At 43.6% G+C, this 20,243-nt stretch overlaps 1 protein-coding gene across 1 annotated transcript in view; it reads right to left on the bottom strand.

Annotated features, from left to right (window-relative positions):
* Positions 1 to 1,424: 1,424 nt before the first annotated feature.
* Positions 1,425 to 20,243, bottom strand: part of CCDC3 (coiled-coil domain containing 3) — a 90,711-nt gene continuing 71,892 nt past the window's right edge. Inside the window, exon 3 of the mRNA XM_058532430.1 lies at positions 1,425 to 2,377. Within this exon, the coding sequence (XP_058388413.1) occupies positions 2,102 to 2,377 (276 nt within the window). The 3' untranslated portion in view covers positions 1,425 to 2,101. The remainder of the gene's footprint in view (positions 2,378 to 20,243) is intronic.

The following is a 20,243-nucleotide window of genomic DNA, read 5'->3' on the forward strand; positions in this document are numbered from 1 at the left end:
CAACAGGTAGCAAGGGCTATGGTAAGATGACAATACAGCAGACACCGGACACCTGGGGAGTTCCCTTTGGCAACAGATTCGAACATATTTTTGAAGACATTGATTAATGAAGATGCTTGTCCCTGTGAGGAGCAGGCCAGGAGAACATTGCTTTTCTGCAGGTGTGCTGAGAGATGGGAACCCGGGGAGCGACGGGGAGGTGACATCCCAGTGGGGACAACAGATGAGGATTCAGGCCAGTCTCCTAAATGGTGTTGCTCGCAGATGCCTCCTCCGGAGGATCTAAATAGCCTTTCCAGGCCAAAGCTGGAAATCCTGAAATCTCCCTGACCCAAAAGAAACACACATTGCTTTACTGTTGTGGCTGAAATATTGCTCATATTTATTGAAAAGGCAGAACATAATGTAGTGCATCTGTAGTGATCCAGCTTCCACAGCTCTCCAAACCCTGGCTGTAAATCACCCTGAGGCTTGTTATTCAAGCCAAACAAAACAGCTCTAATGAAATATCTTTATGAAGAATAAACTAGAATATGCACCTTCTAATATACCACATTATGAAGAACAGAGCTAATAAAGTAGTGGCAGAAGCTTGGACATGAAGTGCCCTTGAGCAAAAGTTCCCATGCTCTCTAGTCCAGGGTGTAGACTTCTCCCCTTGGGCAGTCGCCTGCCACCAAGACTCAAGTGAAACAGACTCATATCCCAGACTGGCTGCCAGAGCAAGAAGGACGTGGTTTTCCTAAAGGCAATGGAATGGAAGTCTGACAATATAACTGCCATTTCCGATGGAGAGGACAGCAGAATCAGGCCCTGCAGTGCCTGGGGCCATCTATGGGTGGCAGATCTCCTGATGTGCAGCTTCTATCTGGAACAGCAGTGAAGGGAAACTTGTGGGTTTGGAGGTCCATCATCAGAAGATAACCAAGAGACAGCCACTCAGCGGACTTCTTAATAACACAGGGACTTGATCAAATGTGCCCAAGTCAAGGCCTCAAGTGACAGGTATTGAGAATACCTTCTACTTGTAGTACTCTCTTTAAAGGTTTCTTTCCAAAGAGGGTGAAGTGCTGTGATTGTGTAGAGGAACTGACACAACACAAGAGGACTGATGCGCAAATACTACTCCCAGGGGACAGACAGTCCTGGTGGGTGGAAAGCGTGTGCGTAAAGAAGCAGATATGGGAATGCCTGGAACAAACCCTTTGGGAGCCTGAATGGGAATGAGGCGTCTCTGCAGAACAGAAGTTCACAGCATCTTGGGTCAGCTCACCTCGAATTCAGAGAAGTTGGAAGCAATTACTGAGCAAACAAGTTAGAATTTAGCAGTGGCTGAAACATTGCTCAGGCTCTTCTAACTTAGGAGTATGGTTTGATGAAACATGACAGGCCAATAAAGGAAATTCCCCTCTTGATTAGTGTGACCTTCAGCTCCGTGTAGCTGGTGTTGGATATCAGGTATAGTTCATTTTGTTTAATTACCTGCCACCCCACTCCCAACTCAATTCCCTTACCTGTGATGAGCTCATTAAGTCTTAATAAGCCTCAGCTGTGAGGAAATGATGGCTGGAGTAAGGACACCCTGCACATGTTTGTTTATAGGCATCCTTGGGTGCTTTGCGAGGCCACCATTCTTCCAAAGCTCTGGAAAATGAGACAGCAAAAGGTTCCATGAATTGATTCAGATCACTCCTCCAAACTAGTGATTGTCCCGGAGCTCAGAGCTGAGACCACTCTGCCTCCCCTCTGAAATAAAGGCCAAGCCCCTCGAAGTCTCATACATTAAGAGATTCTAAAATGTTCTTTCCCCAATAAGTGCACTTCGCAGGCTGCTCCTGGAAGCTGGTGACAGGCCCCAGGCAGGGACATGGAGCTCCAGGATCCTGCTGCCCCTGGACTTCTGAGCACTGTGTCTGGGACCAGGCCAGCAACCAAGGGGAAAGCAAGGCTTGCTGTTTAAACCAACTAGATGCTACAAAAGGAGTACAAACATCTTCTACAAGATTTGAAATATGTGTACATACAAAACCACCATCACTCCATTCCCTGGCGGGAGGCGAGGTGACCCAGTAGGGCTGGGCCCGGCCACCGTGCAGTCCCACTACCCCCGCAGGTAGGAGCTGCGTGCCGGCTCCCGCCCCAGGGCATTGATGTGCGGGATGGCTCCTGCCGCGGCCGCCAGCTTCTCGCTGAGCTTCTGGTTCACCAGCTCCAGGTGGCGGCCATTCTTCCGCGCCTGCCTGAGAGACCTCTTAACCTTCTTCACTCGGTCCCGGAGCTGCCTGTTCCGCTTCTCCAGCGTGGCCACCTTCTGCTGCAGTTTCTTGACGTGGTCCTCCTCCTCGAACAGGGCCTTCTGCACCGAGGAACACATGAGCTGGGGAAATAAACGCCATGGCGGGAGAGGCAGGTGAGTTTCAGAAAACCTCCCCAGGTAAGCATTCCCGGATGCTGCCAAGACCCCGGCAACACAGACCCTGAAATCACCGACAGCCCCGACCCCAGGAGGAGGACATCCTTCATGACTCCATCCTCCATTCACCCTGTGAGCCCCGCCCTGACCTCAAATACAGAACAGAGCGCCTCTTTTGCTTTCTACAGTTGGGTTCCTTGGACGATTTTGTTTTAAAGAGATATTCTAAATATTTGTCACTCATATCAAAAGGGAAAGAACTCCAGGAAATCAGTAAAAGACCAAAACCTGAAAAAAATATACAAAGAATGTGGACAGTTCACAGGAAATATAAATTTCTCTTAAACATGTAAAGAAGCTCAGCCCCATTCCCAATCAGATAAATGCAAATTAGAGCCACAATGAATTGCTGTTTTTCACAGACTGGTAAAATCAAGGAGTCAGGATGTGGGGAAGTAGGCACCCTCAAGCTGTGGGTAGAGCATAAACTTCTATAAAGAGCAATTTGGTGACATCTATGCAATTCAAACTGCATCTATACTTTGAACTAGTCATTCTGGGGCTTCATCTTATGTAAATACTCCCATGTGTGCAAACCACCACATGCACGAACATGACAGTATTTGTTAGAGATATAAGAAGGCTGAGGAGGGATGTTAGCATCATGGTGGCATAAAATGTCCCTCGTTTTTGTCCCCCCCCCAACAAAATTTGGCATCCATCCATGAACAAGTGTCTTTGAGAGAGCTGTGGGATCCAGCAATCATATATCTAGGGATGCAGGAGGAGTCTCACCCACCCATGTATCAGGTAATAGGCAGACAGACCTCAGTCCCAGCTGTGGACCCTGCAGCTCCAGAATCTCTAAGGCAAAGGACCTCAGCAGATATTTCTCCAATGAAGATATACAAAATAGTAACAGGTACATGAAAAGGTACACAACATGACTAATTATCAAGGAAATGCAAACCAAAACCACAATGAGACACTACCTTATACCTTTTAGGAAAGCTATCATCAAAAAGACAAGAGAAAGGGTTCCAGTTCAAGATGGTGATGTAAGAGGATCCTGGACACACCTCCTCCCATGGATGCTCTGAAGCTACTGCCACCAGGACAATTTCCTCTGAAAGAAATCTAAAAACTAGATGAGCAACTCCTACACACTGGGAAAATGAGAAAAAAACCCACATTGAAACAGAGGCTGAGACATAATCTTGCCATAAAATCCCTGGTGTGGCAACCCACAAGCGGCAGGGAACTCACAACACCAAGATTCTCTCTGAGGAGTGAAGGATTTGAACCTCACATTGGGCACCCTAATTTTTAAGATCTGCACCTGAGAGATGAGTCCCCAAAGAAAGCCAATGGGGCTTGTGTCCACAAACCCACAAGGCTATAGAGAACTGAGAAATAGTTCTTAAAGGGCTTGTGTGCACGGGAACACCCACCCCAAGGCCTAGCACAGAGGCAGCTCACTGAAAAGCAACCAGGCTTTCTGAGAAAGAGGTCTTATTAGCTTGTCTTCATAGGTGCCTGCAGCCTGAGGGGCAGGTTTCTAATTAACCACACATCTAGGAGCCAATTGCAACCCTCTCCAGAGACTGAGGCGGCTGGTGGATGCCATCTTCATGTTCTCCCTCTGCCCCACCCCAGATTGCCAGTGTCTCCATGAAAAGAGCTTGTGCATATGTCTGGTGCCCCAGCTTTTGTGGTTGCTACACAGAGGACACATCCCTTGGCAGCCTAGCTCCAGTGGCCAGCGTAACTTGTGTTCATGGGTTCAATGTGACGAATGCAACCAAATAAATGGTTCTTGAGAGCTTGTTTGGAGGTTCTAGCAGGGAGTGCAGCTACTCGTATACCCTTGACCAAAGAATGGCCCTCCCCTATTGGGGAAGGTCATCTTTTTCAAACGAGCATGCAGCTTTGGGAGAGATGTACATGGAGCAGTGAGGGAAGAAGGGGACACCTGCCTAGCCAGCCAGATCAGCCAAATCAACCTCGGCAATCAATGGAGTGATAGATGTCGCAGCCAGATTGCCCTTGCATCCCTAAAGAAACAGTTCTCAACTGGTTATTACCCCAGGGCTCAGTGCAGAGGGAGCAGTCAGAAATGACCATCTCCCAGTCTTCCCCTGAAAGAGGAATATTTGCATACTTTAAAAGCTGCTGCCTGAGGGTTTGGCTTCCAATCAGCCTGAATCTAGGTGCAGACTGAGATCCGCCCCCTTGGGACACTAACAGGTCTTGGCACACCCTCAACTACTGGGAGCCACTAAGAAAAAAATAAATCTGCATGGACAAGCACAAAGGTTTGAGATTGACAATGAAGAGGTAGGGCCAGGTAGAATGACAAGGATCATCTCCTACATAAGGCCACTCCTTCAAAAATGGAGAGGTGGCTGTTTTATCTAGAAACCAACACAGAGAGTCAAGGAAAATGAAGAAACAAACGAATATGTTCCAAACAAAACAGCAAGATAAAAACTCAGGAAAAGACCTTAATGAAACAGAAATAAGTGACTTATAAGATAAAAGTTCAAACTAACAGTGATAGAGATGCTCACTGAGCTCGGGAGAACAATGCAGGAACAAAGTGAGAATTTCAACAAAGAGAAAACATAGAAAGTACCAAATAGAAGTCACAGAGCTGAAGAATACAATAACTGCACTGAAAAATACTGAGGGGTTCAACAGCAGACTAGATGAAGCAGAGGAAAGTATCAGCGAACTTGAAGACAGGGCGGTGGAACTCACCCAATTAGAGCAACAAAAAGAAAACAGAATGAAAAAGAGTGAAGACAGCTAAAGGGACTTATAGGACATCACGTGGATTCATGTTATAGGGGTCCCAGAAAGGGAAGAGAGAGAAAGGGGCATAAAATTTATAAGAAATAATGGCTGCAAACTTCCTTAACCTGGGGAAGGAAAAACAGACATCTGTTTCCAGGAAGCCCAGAGAGTTGCAAATAAAATGAAGCCAGAGACCCACACCAAGACAAAATTAAAGTGTCAAAAGTTAAAGAAAAGAAAAAAAAAATCTTAGAAGCAGCAAGAGAAAAACAACTTGTGTTTACAAGGGAACCTCCATAAGACTATCAGCAAATTTTTTTAGCAGAAACATTGCAGGCCAGAAGGTAATGGCATGATATATTCAAAGAGCTGGGGAAAAAACACTCCTGCCAACCAAGAATACTCTATCTGGAAAAACTGAAGGAGAGATAAAGAGTTTTACAGAAAAGCAAAAGCTAAAGTAGTTCATCACCACTAAACCAGCCTTACAGAAAATGTTAAAGGGAGTTCAAGGTGAAACAAAAGGGCACTAAACATATGAAAATATAAATCTCACTGGTAAACGTAAATATATAGTAAAATTCAGAATAATCTAATGTTGTAAAGGTGGTGGCTTAATCACTTACAAAGCCAGTATGAAGATTAAAAGATAAAAGTAATAAAAATAACTATAACTACAATCATTTGTTAGTGGATACACAAGAAAAAAGATGTAAACTGTGACATCAAAAACATAAAATGTGGAGGGGAATAAAAATGTAGAGCTTTGAAAATAAGTTGTTATAAATATAAGTTGTTTTATGTAAGCCTCATGGTAACCACAAAGGAAAAACCTACTGTAGATACACAAAAGAGAAAGAGAAAGGAATCTAAGCCTACCATTACAGAAAATCATCAAATCACAAAGAAAGAAAGCAAGAGAAGAAGAAAGGAATGAAGGAATTACAAACAGCCAGAAACAATAAGCAAAATGGTGATAAATTCATACCTATCAATAATTACTTTAAATGTAAATGGACTAACTTCTCCAATCAAAAGAGTGACTGAATTAAAAAAAAAAACAAAAACAAAGACCACTGTGGCGTGGTGGTTAAGTTTGTGCGCTCTGCTTCGGCAGCCCGGGGTTTGCAGGTTCAGATCCTGGGCGCAGACCTATACACTGCCCATCGAGCCATGCTGTGGCGTCCCATATACAAAATAGAGTAAGACTGGCACACATGTTAGCTCAGGGAAAATCTTCCTCAGGCAAAAAGAGGAAGATTGGCAATGGATGTTAGCTCAGGGCCAATCTTCCTCACCAGAAAAAAAAAAAAAGAAACATTGGCCTTAAGTGGCACATTAGACCAGATGAATTTAACAGACATATATAGAACACTCTATCCAAAAGCAACAGAATAGACATTACTCTCAAGTGCACATGGAACATTCTCTAGGATAGATCATATGTTAGGCCACAAAACAAGTTTTATTAAATTTAAGAAGACTGGAATCATATCAAGCATCTTTTCCAACCACAACGGTATGAAACCAGAAATCAATTTCCAGAAAACTGGAAAATTCACAAATATGTGGTGATTAAACAACATGCCACTGAACAAGCAATGGGTCAAAGAAGAAATCATAAGAGGAATAAAAAGTTACAAAATACCAAAACTTACGGGATGCAGCAAAAGCAGTTCTAAGAAGGAAGTTCATAGTGATAAATGCCTACATTAATAAGAATACGTCATATAAATAACCTAACTTCATACCTCAAGGAACTAGAAACAGAGGAACAAACTAAGCCCAAAGTTAGTAGAAGGAAGGAAATAAAGATCAGAGCAGAAATAAAGGAAATAAGAGACTAAAATGAGAATAGAAAAGAGCAATGAAACTAAGAGCTGGTTTTTTGAAAAGATAAACAAAATGGACTATCCTTTAGCTAGACTCACCAAGAAAAAAAAGAGAGAAGACTCAAATAAATAAATTCAGAAATCAAAGATGAGATATTACAACTGATACCACAGAAATACAAAAGATCATAAGAGGCTACTAAGAACAATTATATGCCAAGAAATTGGACAAGACAGAAGAAATGTATACATTCCTAGAAACATACAACGTACCAAGACTGAATCATGAAAAAACAGAAAATCTGAAAAGATTGATTACTAGCAAGGAGATTGAATCTATAATCAAAAACCTCCCAACAAACAAAAGTTCAGGACCAAATGGCTTCACTGGTGAACTCTATCAAACATTTAAAGAAGAATTAATACAAATCCTTCTCAAACTCTTACAAAAAGGAGAAGAGGAGGGAACACTTCCAAACTCATTTTACAAGGCCAGGATTACCCTGATACAAAAACCAGACAAGGATGCCACGAGAAAAGAAAATTACAGGCCAATATCCCTGATGAACACAGATGCAAAAAAACCTCAACGAAATATCAGCAAACCCAATTAAACAATACATTAAAGAGATCATACACCCTGATCAAGTAGGATTTATTCCAGGGATTGCAAGCATGGTTCAACACTCACAAAACAGTGTGATACACTACATTAACAAAATGAAGGATAAAAATAATATGATCATCTCAATAGATGTTGAATTTTGTCAAATGTTTTTTCTACATCTATTTAAGATAAAAACTCTCAATAAAATGGGTATAGAGGGAATGTACTTCAACATGATAAAGACCATATATGACAAGCCCACAGCTAACATCACACTCAATTGTGAAAAGCTAAGAGCTTTTCCTTTACAATAAGGAATAAGACAAGGATGCTCATTCTCGCCACTTTTATGCAACATAGCATTAGAAATCCTAGCCGGAGCAATCAGGCAAGAAAAAGAAATAAAAGGCATTCAAATTTGAAAGGAAAAAGTAAAAATGTATTTGCAGATGACATGATCTTATATAGAGAAAACCCTAAAGACTCCACCAAAAAACCTATTAAAACTAATAAACGAATTCAATAAAGTTGGAGGATACAAAATCAATGTACAAAAATCAGTTTATTATTAGGGTAAAGAAACACAACAATAAGAAAGAGAAAATTAAAAAAAAAATCCCCTTTATAATTGCATCAGAAAGAATAAAATACCTAGGAATAAATTTAACCAAGGAGGTAAAAAAGACTTGTACACTGAAAACCAGAACACATTGATGAAAGATATTCCATGCTCATGGGTTAGAAAAATGTTGTTTAAATGTTCATGCTTACCAAAGCAATCTACAGATTGAATGCAATTCCTATCAAAATTCCAATGGCATTTTTCACAGAAATAGAACAAACAATCTTAAAATTTGTATGGAACCACAAAAGACTCTGAATAGCCAAGGCAACCTTGAGCAAGTAGAACAAAGCTGGAGACATCACGCTTCCTGATTTCAAAGTATATTACAAAGCTGCAGTAATTAAAACAGTATGGTATTGGCATAAAAACAGACACATAGATCAGTGGAAGAGAATATAGAGCCCAGAAATAAATCCATACATATATGATCAATGAATTTATGTCATGGGGCCAAGAATATACAATGGAGAAAGGATAGTCTCTTCAATAAATGGTGTTGGGAGAATTGGACAGCCACATGTAAGAGAACGAAACCAGACCAATATCTTATACTATACACAAAAATCAACTCAAAATGGATTAAAGACTTGAATGTAAGATCTGAAACCATGAAACTCCTAGAAGAAAATATAGGTGGTTCTTGACTTCAGTCTTGATGATGATTTTTTAGATTTGTCAACAAAAGCAAAAATCAACAAGTGGGACTACATTGACCTAAAAAGATTCTGCACAGCAAAGAAGCCATCAACAAAATGAAAAGGCAACCTACTGAATGGGAGAAAATATTTTCAAATCATATATCTGAAAAGGGGTTAATATCCAAAGTATATAAAGAATTCATACAACTCAATAGAAAAAAACAATCCAATTAAAAAATGGGCAGAGGATCTGAATAGACGTTTTTCCAAAGAAGACATATAAATGGCCAGCAGGTATATGAAAAGATGCTCAACATTACTAATCATCAGGGAAATGCAAATCAAAACCGCAATGAAATATCACCTCACATCTGGTAGAATGGCTATCATCAAAAAGTCAAGAAATAACAAATGTTGGCAAGGATGTGGACAAAAGGGAACCCTTGTGCACTGTTGGTGGGAATGTAAAATAGAACAGCCACTGTGGAAAACAGTATGGAGGTTCCTCAAAAAATTAAAAATAGGACTACCATATAACCCAGCATTCCTATTTCTGGGTATAGACCCAAAGGAAATAAAAACAGGATCTCAAAGAGATATCTGCATTCCCATGCTCAGTGCTGCATTATTCACAACAGCCAAGAAATAGAAACAACCTAAGTGTCTGTCAACAGATGAATGGATAAAGAAGATGTGGTATATAGGGACAACGGAATATTATTTAGCCATGAGAAAGAAGGAATTCTGCCATTTGCGACAACATGGATGGACCTTGAGGGCATTACGTTAAGTGAAAGAAGTCAGAGAAAGACAAATACCGTATGATCTCACTTATATGTGGAATCTAAAAAAGCTAAACTCATAGAAACAGAGTAGAATGGTGGTTACCAGGGGCTGGGGGAAATGGGGAGACGTTGGTCAAAAGGTACAAACTTTCAGTTATAAGATAAAAAGCTCTGGGAATCTAATGTACAGCACGGTCATTATGGTTAACAATATTGTATTATATACTTGAAAGTTGTTAATAGAGTAGACCTTAAGTGTTTTCACCACAAAAAAAGAAAGGTAATTATGTGACATGATGGAGGTTTAGCTACTGCTATGGTGGTAATCATTTTGCAATATATAAGTATCAAATCAACAGGTTGTACACCTTCAACTTATACAAGGTTATATGCCAATTATATCTCAAAGCTGGAGAGAAGAAAAAAAAGATCAAAAACAATCTAAAAATGCTCATCCTGGGAGATCTGGTCTAATAAATTATAGTAAATCCACTCAGTCGAAACATCACCATCTTTAAAAGAACAAGGCAGCACCATGTAAATGGCATTGCAGCCGTATCTAAGTTAGGTTGTTAATATAAAATCAAGGTGCACAACAGTGTGGATCATGTGCTACCAGAGTATAAAACATGGATTCCATATCCATCTATGCTGAAATATGCATACACTATCTCTGGAAGAATACATAAGAAACCAGTAAGAATAGCTGTGTCCAGGGCACAGAGGGGACATGGGTGAGAAGGAGATTTATTTTCACTGTGTACCCTTTTATACTGAATTTTGTACTATATGCTAGTGTTACCTTTATTTAAAAAAAAAATCTTCTCACCTCCCGTCTCTCTCTTCTCCCACCCATGCTACACGCTACTGTCAAGAGTTACACTTCCAAAGTAAGGCTTGAGCAGCAACTTACCTCTGCTTAGAAATATCCATCGAACTCCCCCATACACACTGCAATGTAGTGAAATGTTGAAAAGCAGGCTGCCTTGGTTTCAAGTCCTGCCTCTTCCACTGATGAGTGGTGTGATCTCGGCAAGCTTAGGCTCAGGGTAGTGGGATCTGTGCTGCACTGGGCAGACCCCCCTTCAGGACTGAGGGAGTTGTTCCCCTGGCTTCTTGGAGGGCTGCTGGCTGACAGCACTCCACTGAGTCTTTCTCCAGAATCTGCCCCAGACTTAAGTGAGCCACCTTACCCCCCATCACACCTCCTTTCCCGGGGCACTCACATCCAATGACTAGTGGACACAAGGGTATGACAGCTAGGCTATGTTCCAAGTCCCAACTTGGTGCACTTCTGAAGGGCCATCCCAGCCTCAGAACGCCCCATGGGGTAGCCGATGGCCTTTGGTGAGACTCAGTGCAGTCCAGCTTCTCCCTCTGCCCAATCCTGCTCTTCCCTCTCCTCCCTTTCCCTTCCTCAGGGGTTGATCCCAGGAGCACTCTCAAAAAAACAAACAAAAAACAAAACAAAACCACACTCTCAGCTCAGAGAAACTTCCCAGAGAACCCAACCCGCAACACCCAGTCTCCTCATATGTGCAGTAGGAGAATGACAGTACCCATCTCATACGGTTGATTCGGGGATTTAATGAGTTTCACTTGTAAAATGCTTAGAACCATACCCTGTGCTATGGTCTGAATGTCCGTGTCCCTCCAAAATTCGTATATTAAAATCCTAATGCCCAAGGTGGATAGTATTAGGAGGTGGCGCCTTTGGGAGGTAATGAGGTCTTGAGGGCAGAACCCTCATGAATGGGATTAACGTCCTTATAAAAGAGGCCTGAGAGCTCCCTCACCCCTTCTGCCATGTGAAGATAAGAAGAGGAGTCTGAGACAGGAAGAGGGCCCTCACCTGACTCCGCTGGCACCCTGATCCTGGGCTTCCAGCCTCCAGAGCTGTGAGAAATACATGTCTGTTGTTTATAAGCCACCCCTCTGTGGAATTTTGTTATGGCAGCCCTAAGGGACTAACACACCCCGTACACAGTAAATGTCCACTAAATGTTAGTCATTATTATGGGATCTCTGAGAACCCTTGACCTTTGTGATTGGACCTGGCCTCCAACTCCAGTCCTATTTTTCATCCTTCTGTTCACACACTTCTGCCCAAAGCAACCTGGCTCTTGTTGTCCCCCAATATGTCTTGTTCTTCCCATCTCTGGGCCTCTGCCCTGCTCCTCCTTCTTCCTGAAGGCTGTTCTCCTCCAGCTCTGTCTGGAAATCCTATAACCATTCTGTAGGTCCACCTCCATGACGCTTTCCACAGGGTCTCCAACTGTACATCACGTTTCCTGCTTCCATGTTTCCAGAGCACTCTACAGCTATTCATATAGCACTCACCCAGCACCACGCAGCACTGCCCCTGTCATACTGCAAACTCCCGAAGGCCTACTCCATCTCTGTCTTTGTAGCCTTGTTGCCCTGGCCACTGTAGACATAGGATAAAAAAAATCTGTCATTTCCAAAAGTACCTGCCATTTCATAAAGAGCTGGGGCTGCCAGTATTACAGGGGGGAGACACACGTGCAACACTGCCCTCTTCTGGCCAAAATGAGCCCCCTCAAAAAGAAAGGTGGCACTAGAGATTCTGGAAAACTCATTATTTGTATTTATAGGACCAGATATCATCTATATAACTTACTGAGGGTTTAATATGGTCAAGTACTAGGCTGAGCACTTTATATCCACTCTCTCATTAAGTCACTTTCTTTCTAAAAGCTATAGTAGATTCTTCCATCAAGAATAGGATGAAAGAGTCCAAGTCTATTAACACAAGAGGACTGGGTTTTTATACCGCTGTTTGTTCAAATTTTGAAAGGACAGAATCCAATCGTGTGCTGTAACAGAACATCAAAGAGAAGGGTAAGTCATGTTTAGGATGTTCTTCAAAAGCTGCATTTTAAATTAATAAGTAAAAGAAAACACAGTGGGATGCAACAAGATCTGTAGTCTTCGTGGGACTTAAGTGATTGCTTCTAAGACATCAGCACTCTCCACAGGCATCCCTCAGACCAAGGGGCCAGCTGTTCCCTACTCCAGGGAGCTAGAACAAGAGGAGGACCACCTTGATGATGGCCTGAAGAAACCAAGACGGAACAGAGGGACACCTGGGGGGAGAGGGGGCAGAGGTAGTTATTAAGATGGGATGGATGGAATGACTGGAGGTCCTTAGTCAATGTCACTCTAAATCCTCTTTGATACGGAGAAGGTTTGAGTAGGAGCATAAAGACACAGAGGACTCAGTAACTTGTCCAATGCCACCATTAGCAAAGCTGTGACCCAGGACCCTTTCCCAGGCAGAAGGTCTTTATCTCTGCTGAAAAGTGGGCTATGCCTCCAAGAAGGGAGACCCTAGGCCCCAGGAATAGAGGCTAACCCTGTAAAATGATGAAGCTACTGCCAACAGTATCTCAAGGAGGCCTCCTGAATCTTGGCCATCATCTCAAAATTCCAGTTTTTCATTAAGAAAGCAAGAATTTCTACACGAGAGCTGTGCTTTCAAATATAAACGTTTCTTTAAGAAATTGTCCTTTCTCTGGAATGCTTTCCAAATAGAATCAATCTCTTTAGAAAACTGGTCTTAAAAAACATATAAAAGGTCAAGACATGGAATCTGCTCATTTAGCTTTGCGGTGTTTTCTAGTGAACTGAGAAGAGGCGGGGCAGAGGCCAGGACAACCGGAAACAGGTACGGCCACGTTTTCTTTGAAGAACAACCAAAGAGAAACAAATGGTCACGTCAGGTGGTCCTGAACTGACAGATTCCTAACACGCAGGCCCATCCTCAGGCCCACATCACACCAGCTCTCATTGGCCAAGCAGGAGAAAGCAGTCACCTGCCCGATGTCTATGCACCCCCAGCACTCTCCTGGGGCAGGGCTGTTTTTCTCTGGAAAGCTCCATGTGGTCAATGGGGTGCTTGTTACAGGGTGGAGGGCAAGGTTGTCCGAGGGGAAGCCTGCTCTTTTATTCTCAATGAGACAAAAGGTGGGCTGGGATACCCATTCTTAATCTTCTTTTTAAAATAACACCTTTTTAAACTATGAAAGCAACACATTTATTGTAGAAAAACTTTTAAAAATTATAGGACCCCCAAAAGACGACAATTAAAGTCATCTATAATGCTATTGCACAGAGATAGGTACTGTTGACATTTTAATATATTTCTTCCTCGGATTGTTTCTATGGGTATAGATAGATAAGTATTTTAAACAAAATTAGATTCATGCCATTATTAGATTTTCTGTTCTAATTTTTTCCCTTTGGCATTTATCATGACTATTTTCCAGACATTCATTTGGACACTTCCAATAAGCATTTCATTGGACGCTGGGGGAGAGTGAGTCGGGTGGCTGTGCCTGGCCACCATAAACCACAAGACTGGATCACCAGTTGTTAATCTTCCTTTATCCTTATGGCCACAGGCCGATGAGAACAGATGCCGAGACGGGCGTTTTTGCAGCTGTGAGGCTGAGTGATCTTAGTGTGGCCTTTTGGGTAGTCACCTGTCTCCAATGACGGGACAAACCCATGGAAAGTGTGTCACCTGTGCCTGTACCTAAAACCTCCCCATGTGTTCTCTGGTCTCCCCAGGAAGCTCAGGTGCTATGGGAAAGTTTCACAATCAAGATCATGAAAGGTACAGGAACTGTATCCATGTGACCATGCAGAATCACTTCTAAACCATACAGAATCACCATATAGAGTCCATACACCATATCCATGTACCATATAGAATCACCTCTAAATGATTTCTTTAGAAATCATTTCTAAATAGTTTTAGCCTCCATATGTTCACTCATTCCAGCAAGAAGCATTTATTATACCATGCCTGGCATGATAAGGCGCAGCAAGTTTTTCTTAAATTGTTCTGCAGTATACCAATATGCTCTGTATCCTGCTAAACAAAAAGACAGTGTATTAAAAATTACTATTTCCTGGCAGTAAACGTACCAAATGCTGAGAGGATTCTTGCCTTCAAAGCTGCTTTCAATTTAAATAACCACCTATAAAGACAAGACAAAGTGTACTTTCTGAAATGTTAAACTTCAGGGAAGACAAGTCCAAAAGCAACAACACAGACAAACAGCTTGCCTTTTTAAAATTTTGTTCCTGTTCTTGGGATTCAAAAAAAGAAAAGAAGGAAAAAAAGGAGAGAATTAAAACCTAGTGCAGGGGTCAGTAAACCACGGCCCGTGCACCAAATCTGGCCCACTGCCTGTTTTTGCAAATAAAGTTTTATTGGAACACAGCCACATTCATTTGTTTATATATTGTCTATGGCTACTTTTGTGACACAATGGCAGGGTTGAGCAGTTGTGACACAGACTGGTCCACAAAGCCTATAACATTTACACCTGGCCCTTTACAGGAAAAAATTCCCAAACCTTAATCTTGAGAGGAGCTCAAGGCAAATGGAGATGCAAAGGCATCAGCTGACAACTGGATGAGTTTGGAGGGAAAACAGCTGACAGCCAAAGAATGGAGGGCAAAGGATGAGAAAAGCACTGGGTCCCAGAGTCTCCCAAGACCTCACTGCCCACCCCTCACCCTTCTCACACAACTTTCAAAACAGTGATTTTTGGTTACTGCTGCGGGCTGCCAGGTCATAGCTCAAGTTCTTGATGACCCCTGTCAAGGATCCTTTCAACTCCATCGCAATGGACTGCTGCCATTTTCAAACCTCCAGATGGAAATGAACAAAACAGCTCTTTCCAAAATGACCAGCCAACTGTTTCTAAGATGCTTCCCCAGCAACACTGGAAAGATAAGCTTTCTAGAACCTACAAACGCACAGTGCTCAGGAATGTCAACTACCTGTGTGGAGAGTGGGGGATCCCTCTGGTCATGCAATTCGTCAGCTAGTTCTGAAAAGTTTACACTGCACCATGTTTTCTGACCCAGTTGAGGGCAGAGGCCAAGATTCCTTCCTTCTCTGTGTGATTCAGGAACTCCGGGGTGGGGCGGAGGGGGGTTGATGGTAAGCCCACAGGCCTCAACCCAAGTTCTCCACAGTTCTCTTTGGGCCCTTCTCTTTGTCCCACCACTGTTTTAAACCCCTAGACTAAGACAGAAATGTGTGAGGAGGTAGGCAGCAGAGCCAAGTCAATGCTGAATGGTTTCTGGAACGATCTGACACTAACAGGCTGGATGATACCCAGAGCTACTGAAGAAACTCCCAAGCCATGGAAGTGACAACAGGGCAGTTAATCTGCGGACTCTCTGGAGAAATAGGCTGAGATTCCTATGACTGTATTTGACTTGGCATCTGGTTCTTTGCTCCACCCGAAGTCTAAAGAATTGTCTCCCCGTGCCAGGAGCCCAACAGAAGGGAAAGCAAGTGTCCCGGACAGGCTGTGGCTGGAAGGAGAGGAGAGTGAGAACATAAAACGGGACTGGGGTCAGGCAGGAGGGAGCTGGGGCAGGAGTGTTCCTCCCACTGGGCAGCACTGACTCAAAGGCCCCCGTCCACCGGTTTTGCCTGCTCCCCTCCCACCACTCTGCCCGGGCAAGCAGGAGGGTGCTAGTATCCTGGGTAGGAACATGAGCAAAACTGGGATTTCATCCTGGCTCCCCATCATCTGACAGCGGGGCCTTGCTTAAGTCAATGAAGCTCCCTTAGCTCAGTCTCCTCATTTATACAATGGGGATAATAATGCCTCCACCACAGATTTGCTTTGAAGATGAAATCAGATACTATATATAATGCATTTGACACAGCACCTGGCATAGAGTGAACAATAAGGGGAGCTTCTATTATTATTATTATTATTCATCCTGAGCTGGACCTTTCCTGATCTAATTGCTACTCTCGAACCACACCAGGCTCTCTCAAGTAGCTATGCCTTTGCATGTGCAGTTCCTTCTGCTTAGAAAATCGCCACCGACTCAGTCCTCACATTTTATCCAACTGATGAAATTCTACTTAGTCTCAAAAGCTTGCTGCAAGGGTCACCTGCTCTGTGAAGCCTTCCCTGATCCCTCCAGGCAAAGCTGTGTAATCCTTCCGATTCCATGGTCAAGTTTATCGCATCGTGCTCTAACTGTTGGTAAGTCCGACTCTCTCCTAGACCATACGCCCCTCAAGTACAAGGGCTCCATCTTTTCATCTTTGCATCCAGTACACAGTAAGTGCTTAATAAACAAAGGAAGGGATGCAGGTTGAAAAAGAAACAAGTTCAATGACTTAAAAGCGGGCAACAAAGGAAGAATCAGGAGCTACCTTTTGAAAGGGGTTGCTGGGTTCAACCATGATCTTTGTGAAGTCCCCTTTCCCAAGAAGAAAGTCAGTTTTGACTACCTGTTCTGGAAAGATCAGGAACTGGCTGTAAGGATCACGGAAATGAATGCCTTTTCCTTTTCTGATCCTCAACCCCCACCCAGCTGACCCGCTTACTTGGTATATCCCCAGACCAAATCCCACAGAAGTCATGGGACATGATGAGATGAGAAAAGACAGTGAATTTTAGAGGGGAGATGCTGGGTTACAGGAAACGCAGGTAAATTTAGGAGATGGGATCACATTTCAGAAGCTGGCTCCAGAGAGCAGCAATGGCTGAGTGGGAGGGAGGAGGAGACAGGGTCTTTGCCAGCCAGGGCTTAAATCTGGAATCGACCATGATTAAAACCAGGAAAGATTGCGCTGCCTTGGGTCAATTCCTGCCGTGACGGAACGGGAAGTTTATTGGTTAAGTTCAGTTACAGAGAAATAAAGTTATATCCTCAGATAAATCCACTACAAAGTATTGCCCAAAGTGGGGTCTGTAGAACGCTCAGCTCATGAGATGCTTGCATGGGGACAAAAAGGTTTTTTTGGTAAAGAAAAGTCAGAAATGCTGCATATTAGGTCTCTTTCTTCAATGTCATACTTATTAACATATCAGCCATTCAGATTGGTCCTCTATTAAACAAACCTCAGTAACTCTGTTTTACCACAAATCTCATTTGACCATGGCAGAGCCCTCCAACAGGCAATAAGAACTGACTCCAAGTGTGTGGAAATTTTGACCCTCTCAGTCCTGGAGGCGCCCAGAGCCCCCACCTGGTCCATTCAGCTATGAGCAGCCTGCTGCATTTTCCAGGGAATTTTTTTTTTCAATGTCCATTACAAAAATCCTTTATCGTTATCTTTGAAAACAGCATAATGAGTCTAGGAGTTGGGTAACTTTTAGAATAAATTAGTTTTGAAGATCATGATATTTTGATGACCACTCATACATAAAATGAATTTCCTCATTGCATCCCACTACTCTACTACTCAATGGTATGCATGTGGATGTCACTGAGGGGAAATAACTTGTCCCATTCTGTGACATGTCAGTCTAGGTTCTAAGCTTCCTGTGGGTGAATCTGTATCTTCCCAGGGAGTTTTGCAAATATCATTTCCACTGTCTATGATGTGAAGAAGACTGAGAAGCACTAGGCCATGGAATACTGATTCCAAGCGCCACTGCTTTCCTAGACCTACTAAGGGGAGAGGAAACTGAAATCACAGCTCCCTGGGTAAGAAGGCTGCTCCCGGCTCTCATTCAGTGCCAAGCACTTTCCACAGTGCAATGGAGGAAAGACTCCCAGGTAAAGCAGGAAGGGGAAGGAGGGTGTTTTAGTTTTTTAGGTTCCCAGAAATTCACTCCAGAAAATCAACATCACAGTAGAAGTGCAGCTCCATCTAGTCCCCATGCTGCCTCTGATGCGTTGGTGACCTTGACGAGTCATAGTCCTCTCCAAACCTCAGTTACAGTCTCTGAAAGCTATCTTCCAACCTCTGATGCCTCTGAATGTTTGGTCAAAGCTTCTTTGGGCATCTCAGTCTCTAGCTGGCCAGTCACAGCCAGGGCTGGGATTCTCTTGCAGGAGAACAGCAGGCAGGAAATAGGCCCACGGCAGACTTGCTGATGCAGGAACTCCCTCAGGAGGGATGGCTCTTCCTGGTCACTAGAATCTCAAGTTTTTGTAAAGATCTGACCACTGGCTTTCTGATGTGTGTGTGCTCAGCCTCTGGGGCATCTCGGGTTATGGGAGAGGAAGGATGAAAAGGCCTGATAATGTAGCCTCCTCTCCAAACCAGCAGTTGACAGATGTGCTACCATTGGGGGTGAGGGCCCATGTTCATTCCTGCCCCAGCCCTGGGTGTGCCGACCACTGCTGAGGGAGGTGCACTGAGCCACTGATGGGCTCTTTAAGCTCCACGCCTCGGGTCACTGCTGTTGCTCAGGGGACTGGTAGGGTGGTTAGCCAAGACAAAGCTTCCCCCTTGCCCTGTGGACCTCTGAACTCGGTCCAGGGTGGTCTAAAGACAGTCCCCTCTGATCTCAGTGCATACCAGTGAGGCTGCCGGGAGTGGGGAGGCTGGACCATGGACCACCAGGGTCCACTGAGTTGGGGCAGCCTAGAGCAGAAACTGGCCCAGAGCCAATGCCAGCCAGCTCTGCCCCTGCTCTCTCTCTAACCACACCATCAGCCTGACCTCTCTCTGATCTGAGGCTCATCTCACTGGGGCCTGAGTATTTGGGCTTCAGTCTCCAGCTCTTCTCCTGCAAAGGGCAGCTAAGGACCAGGCTCTGCTTTTCCTCCTAATGGCTGGTGTGTTTTCCTGGCATCTTCACTACTGGCTGAAAACCCCATAGGGCTCCTGCCACCCGCCCTACCAGGGAATGTGACGGAGATTTACGAGCTGTGAGCGCGCCCCTGTTTACTTCCCAGCCACCGATGACTTGTCCACGGGGCCATGTCCAGGGCCTGACTCAGCTGAAAGTCTGTTTGTTCGGGAGAGTTTATCAAACCCAGACACAGGCTTTTCTGCTGCTGAATCAAGACAGGTGGCCCTGGAGCTGTCTCTCCTTAGAGTGGAAAGAGCTAGGGGTGGGATTTAGCATGACCTCGCTTCAAACCTGGCTCTGCCACATGCTGGCTTCACAGCTGTCTTCCTTCCTTTATAAAGCAGAGACACTGATAATACTGGCGAGAATGTTCACAGATGTATTTGGTGAGCCTTAAAGGCACTAAATGTTGACTGTTATTCTGACATACTGCCAGGCTCAGTCCATAACCTCATGTCCCAGAATCGAGTCTCAGTTAATATTTTATTAGGTGAAAATAATATTGGAAAACCTTTAAACAACAGATGAAGAATGGATAAGAAAGCAATGAGATGTGTTTCTGCCAACTTGCAAGGGCTGTCCTTTCTGGCTTGGTATCTGGCACAAGTCCTTGCAAGCTTGAAAGTTTCAATAACATGGTCAGGGCAAAATTTGCATGTGAAAGGCATTAAATTACAGAATCCTACCCAGTGCACAGTTACAGCCAGACTCTGTGACAAATGAAAAATGGATATTAGCTGTGAGAAGAAAATTTAAATATGCCTTTATTATTGTTCTATTATACAAACAACCTAAGTTATTCCTAGCCACCTCTTCAACAATTTGCTGTTCCATCTTCCTGAAATGCTGTTCCATGACTCTGCATGGCAGGCTCATTCCCATCCTTCTGCTTCCTTTGTCACCTCCTCAGGTATCTTTCCTTACCACCCTATATGTGGCCGCCCCAAT

Source organism: Diceros bicornis, chromosome 36 (genome assembly GCF_020826845.1).
Source record: "Diceros bicornis minor isolate mBicDic1 chromosome 36, mDicBic1.mat.cur, whole genome shotgun sequence".
Classification (NCBI taxonomy): domain Eukaryota; kingdom Metazoa; phylum Chordata; class Mammalia; order Perissodactyla; family Rhinocerotidae; genus Diceros; species Diceros bicornis.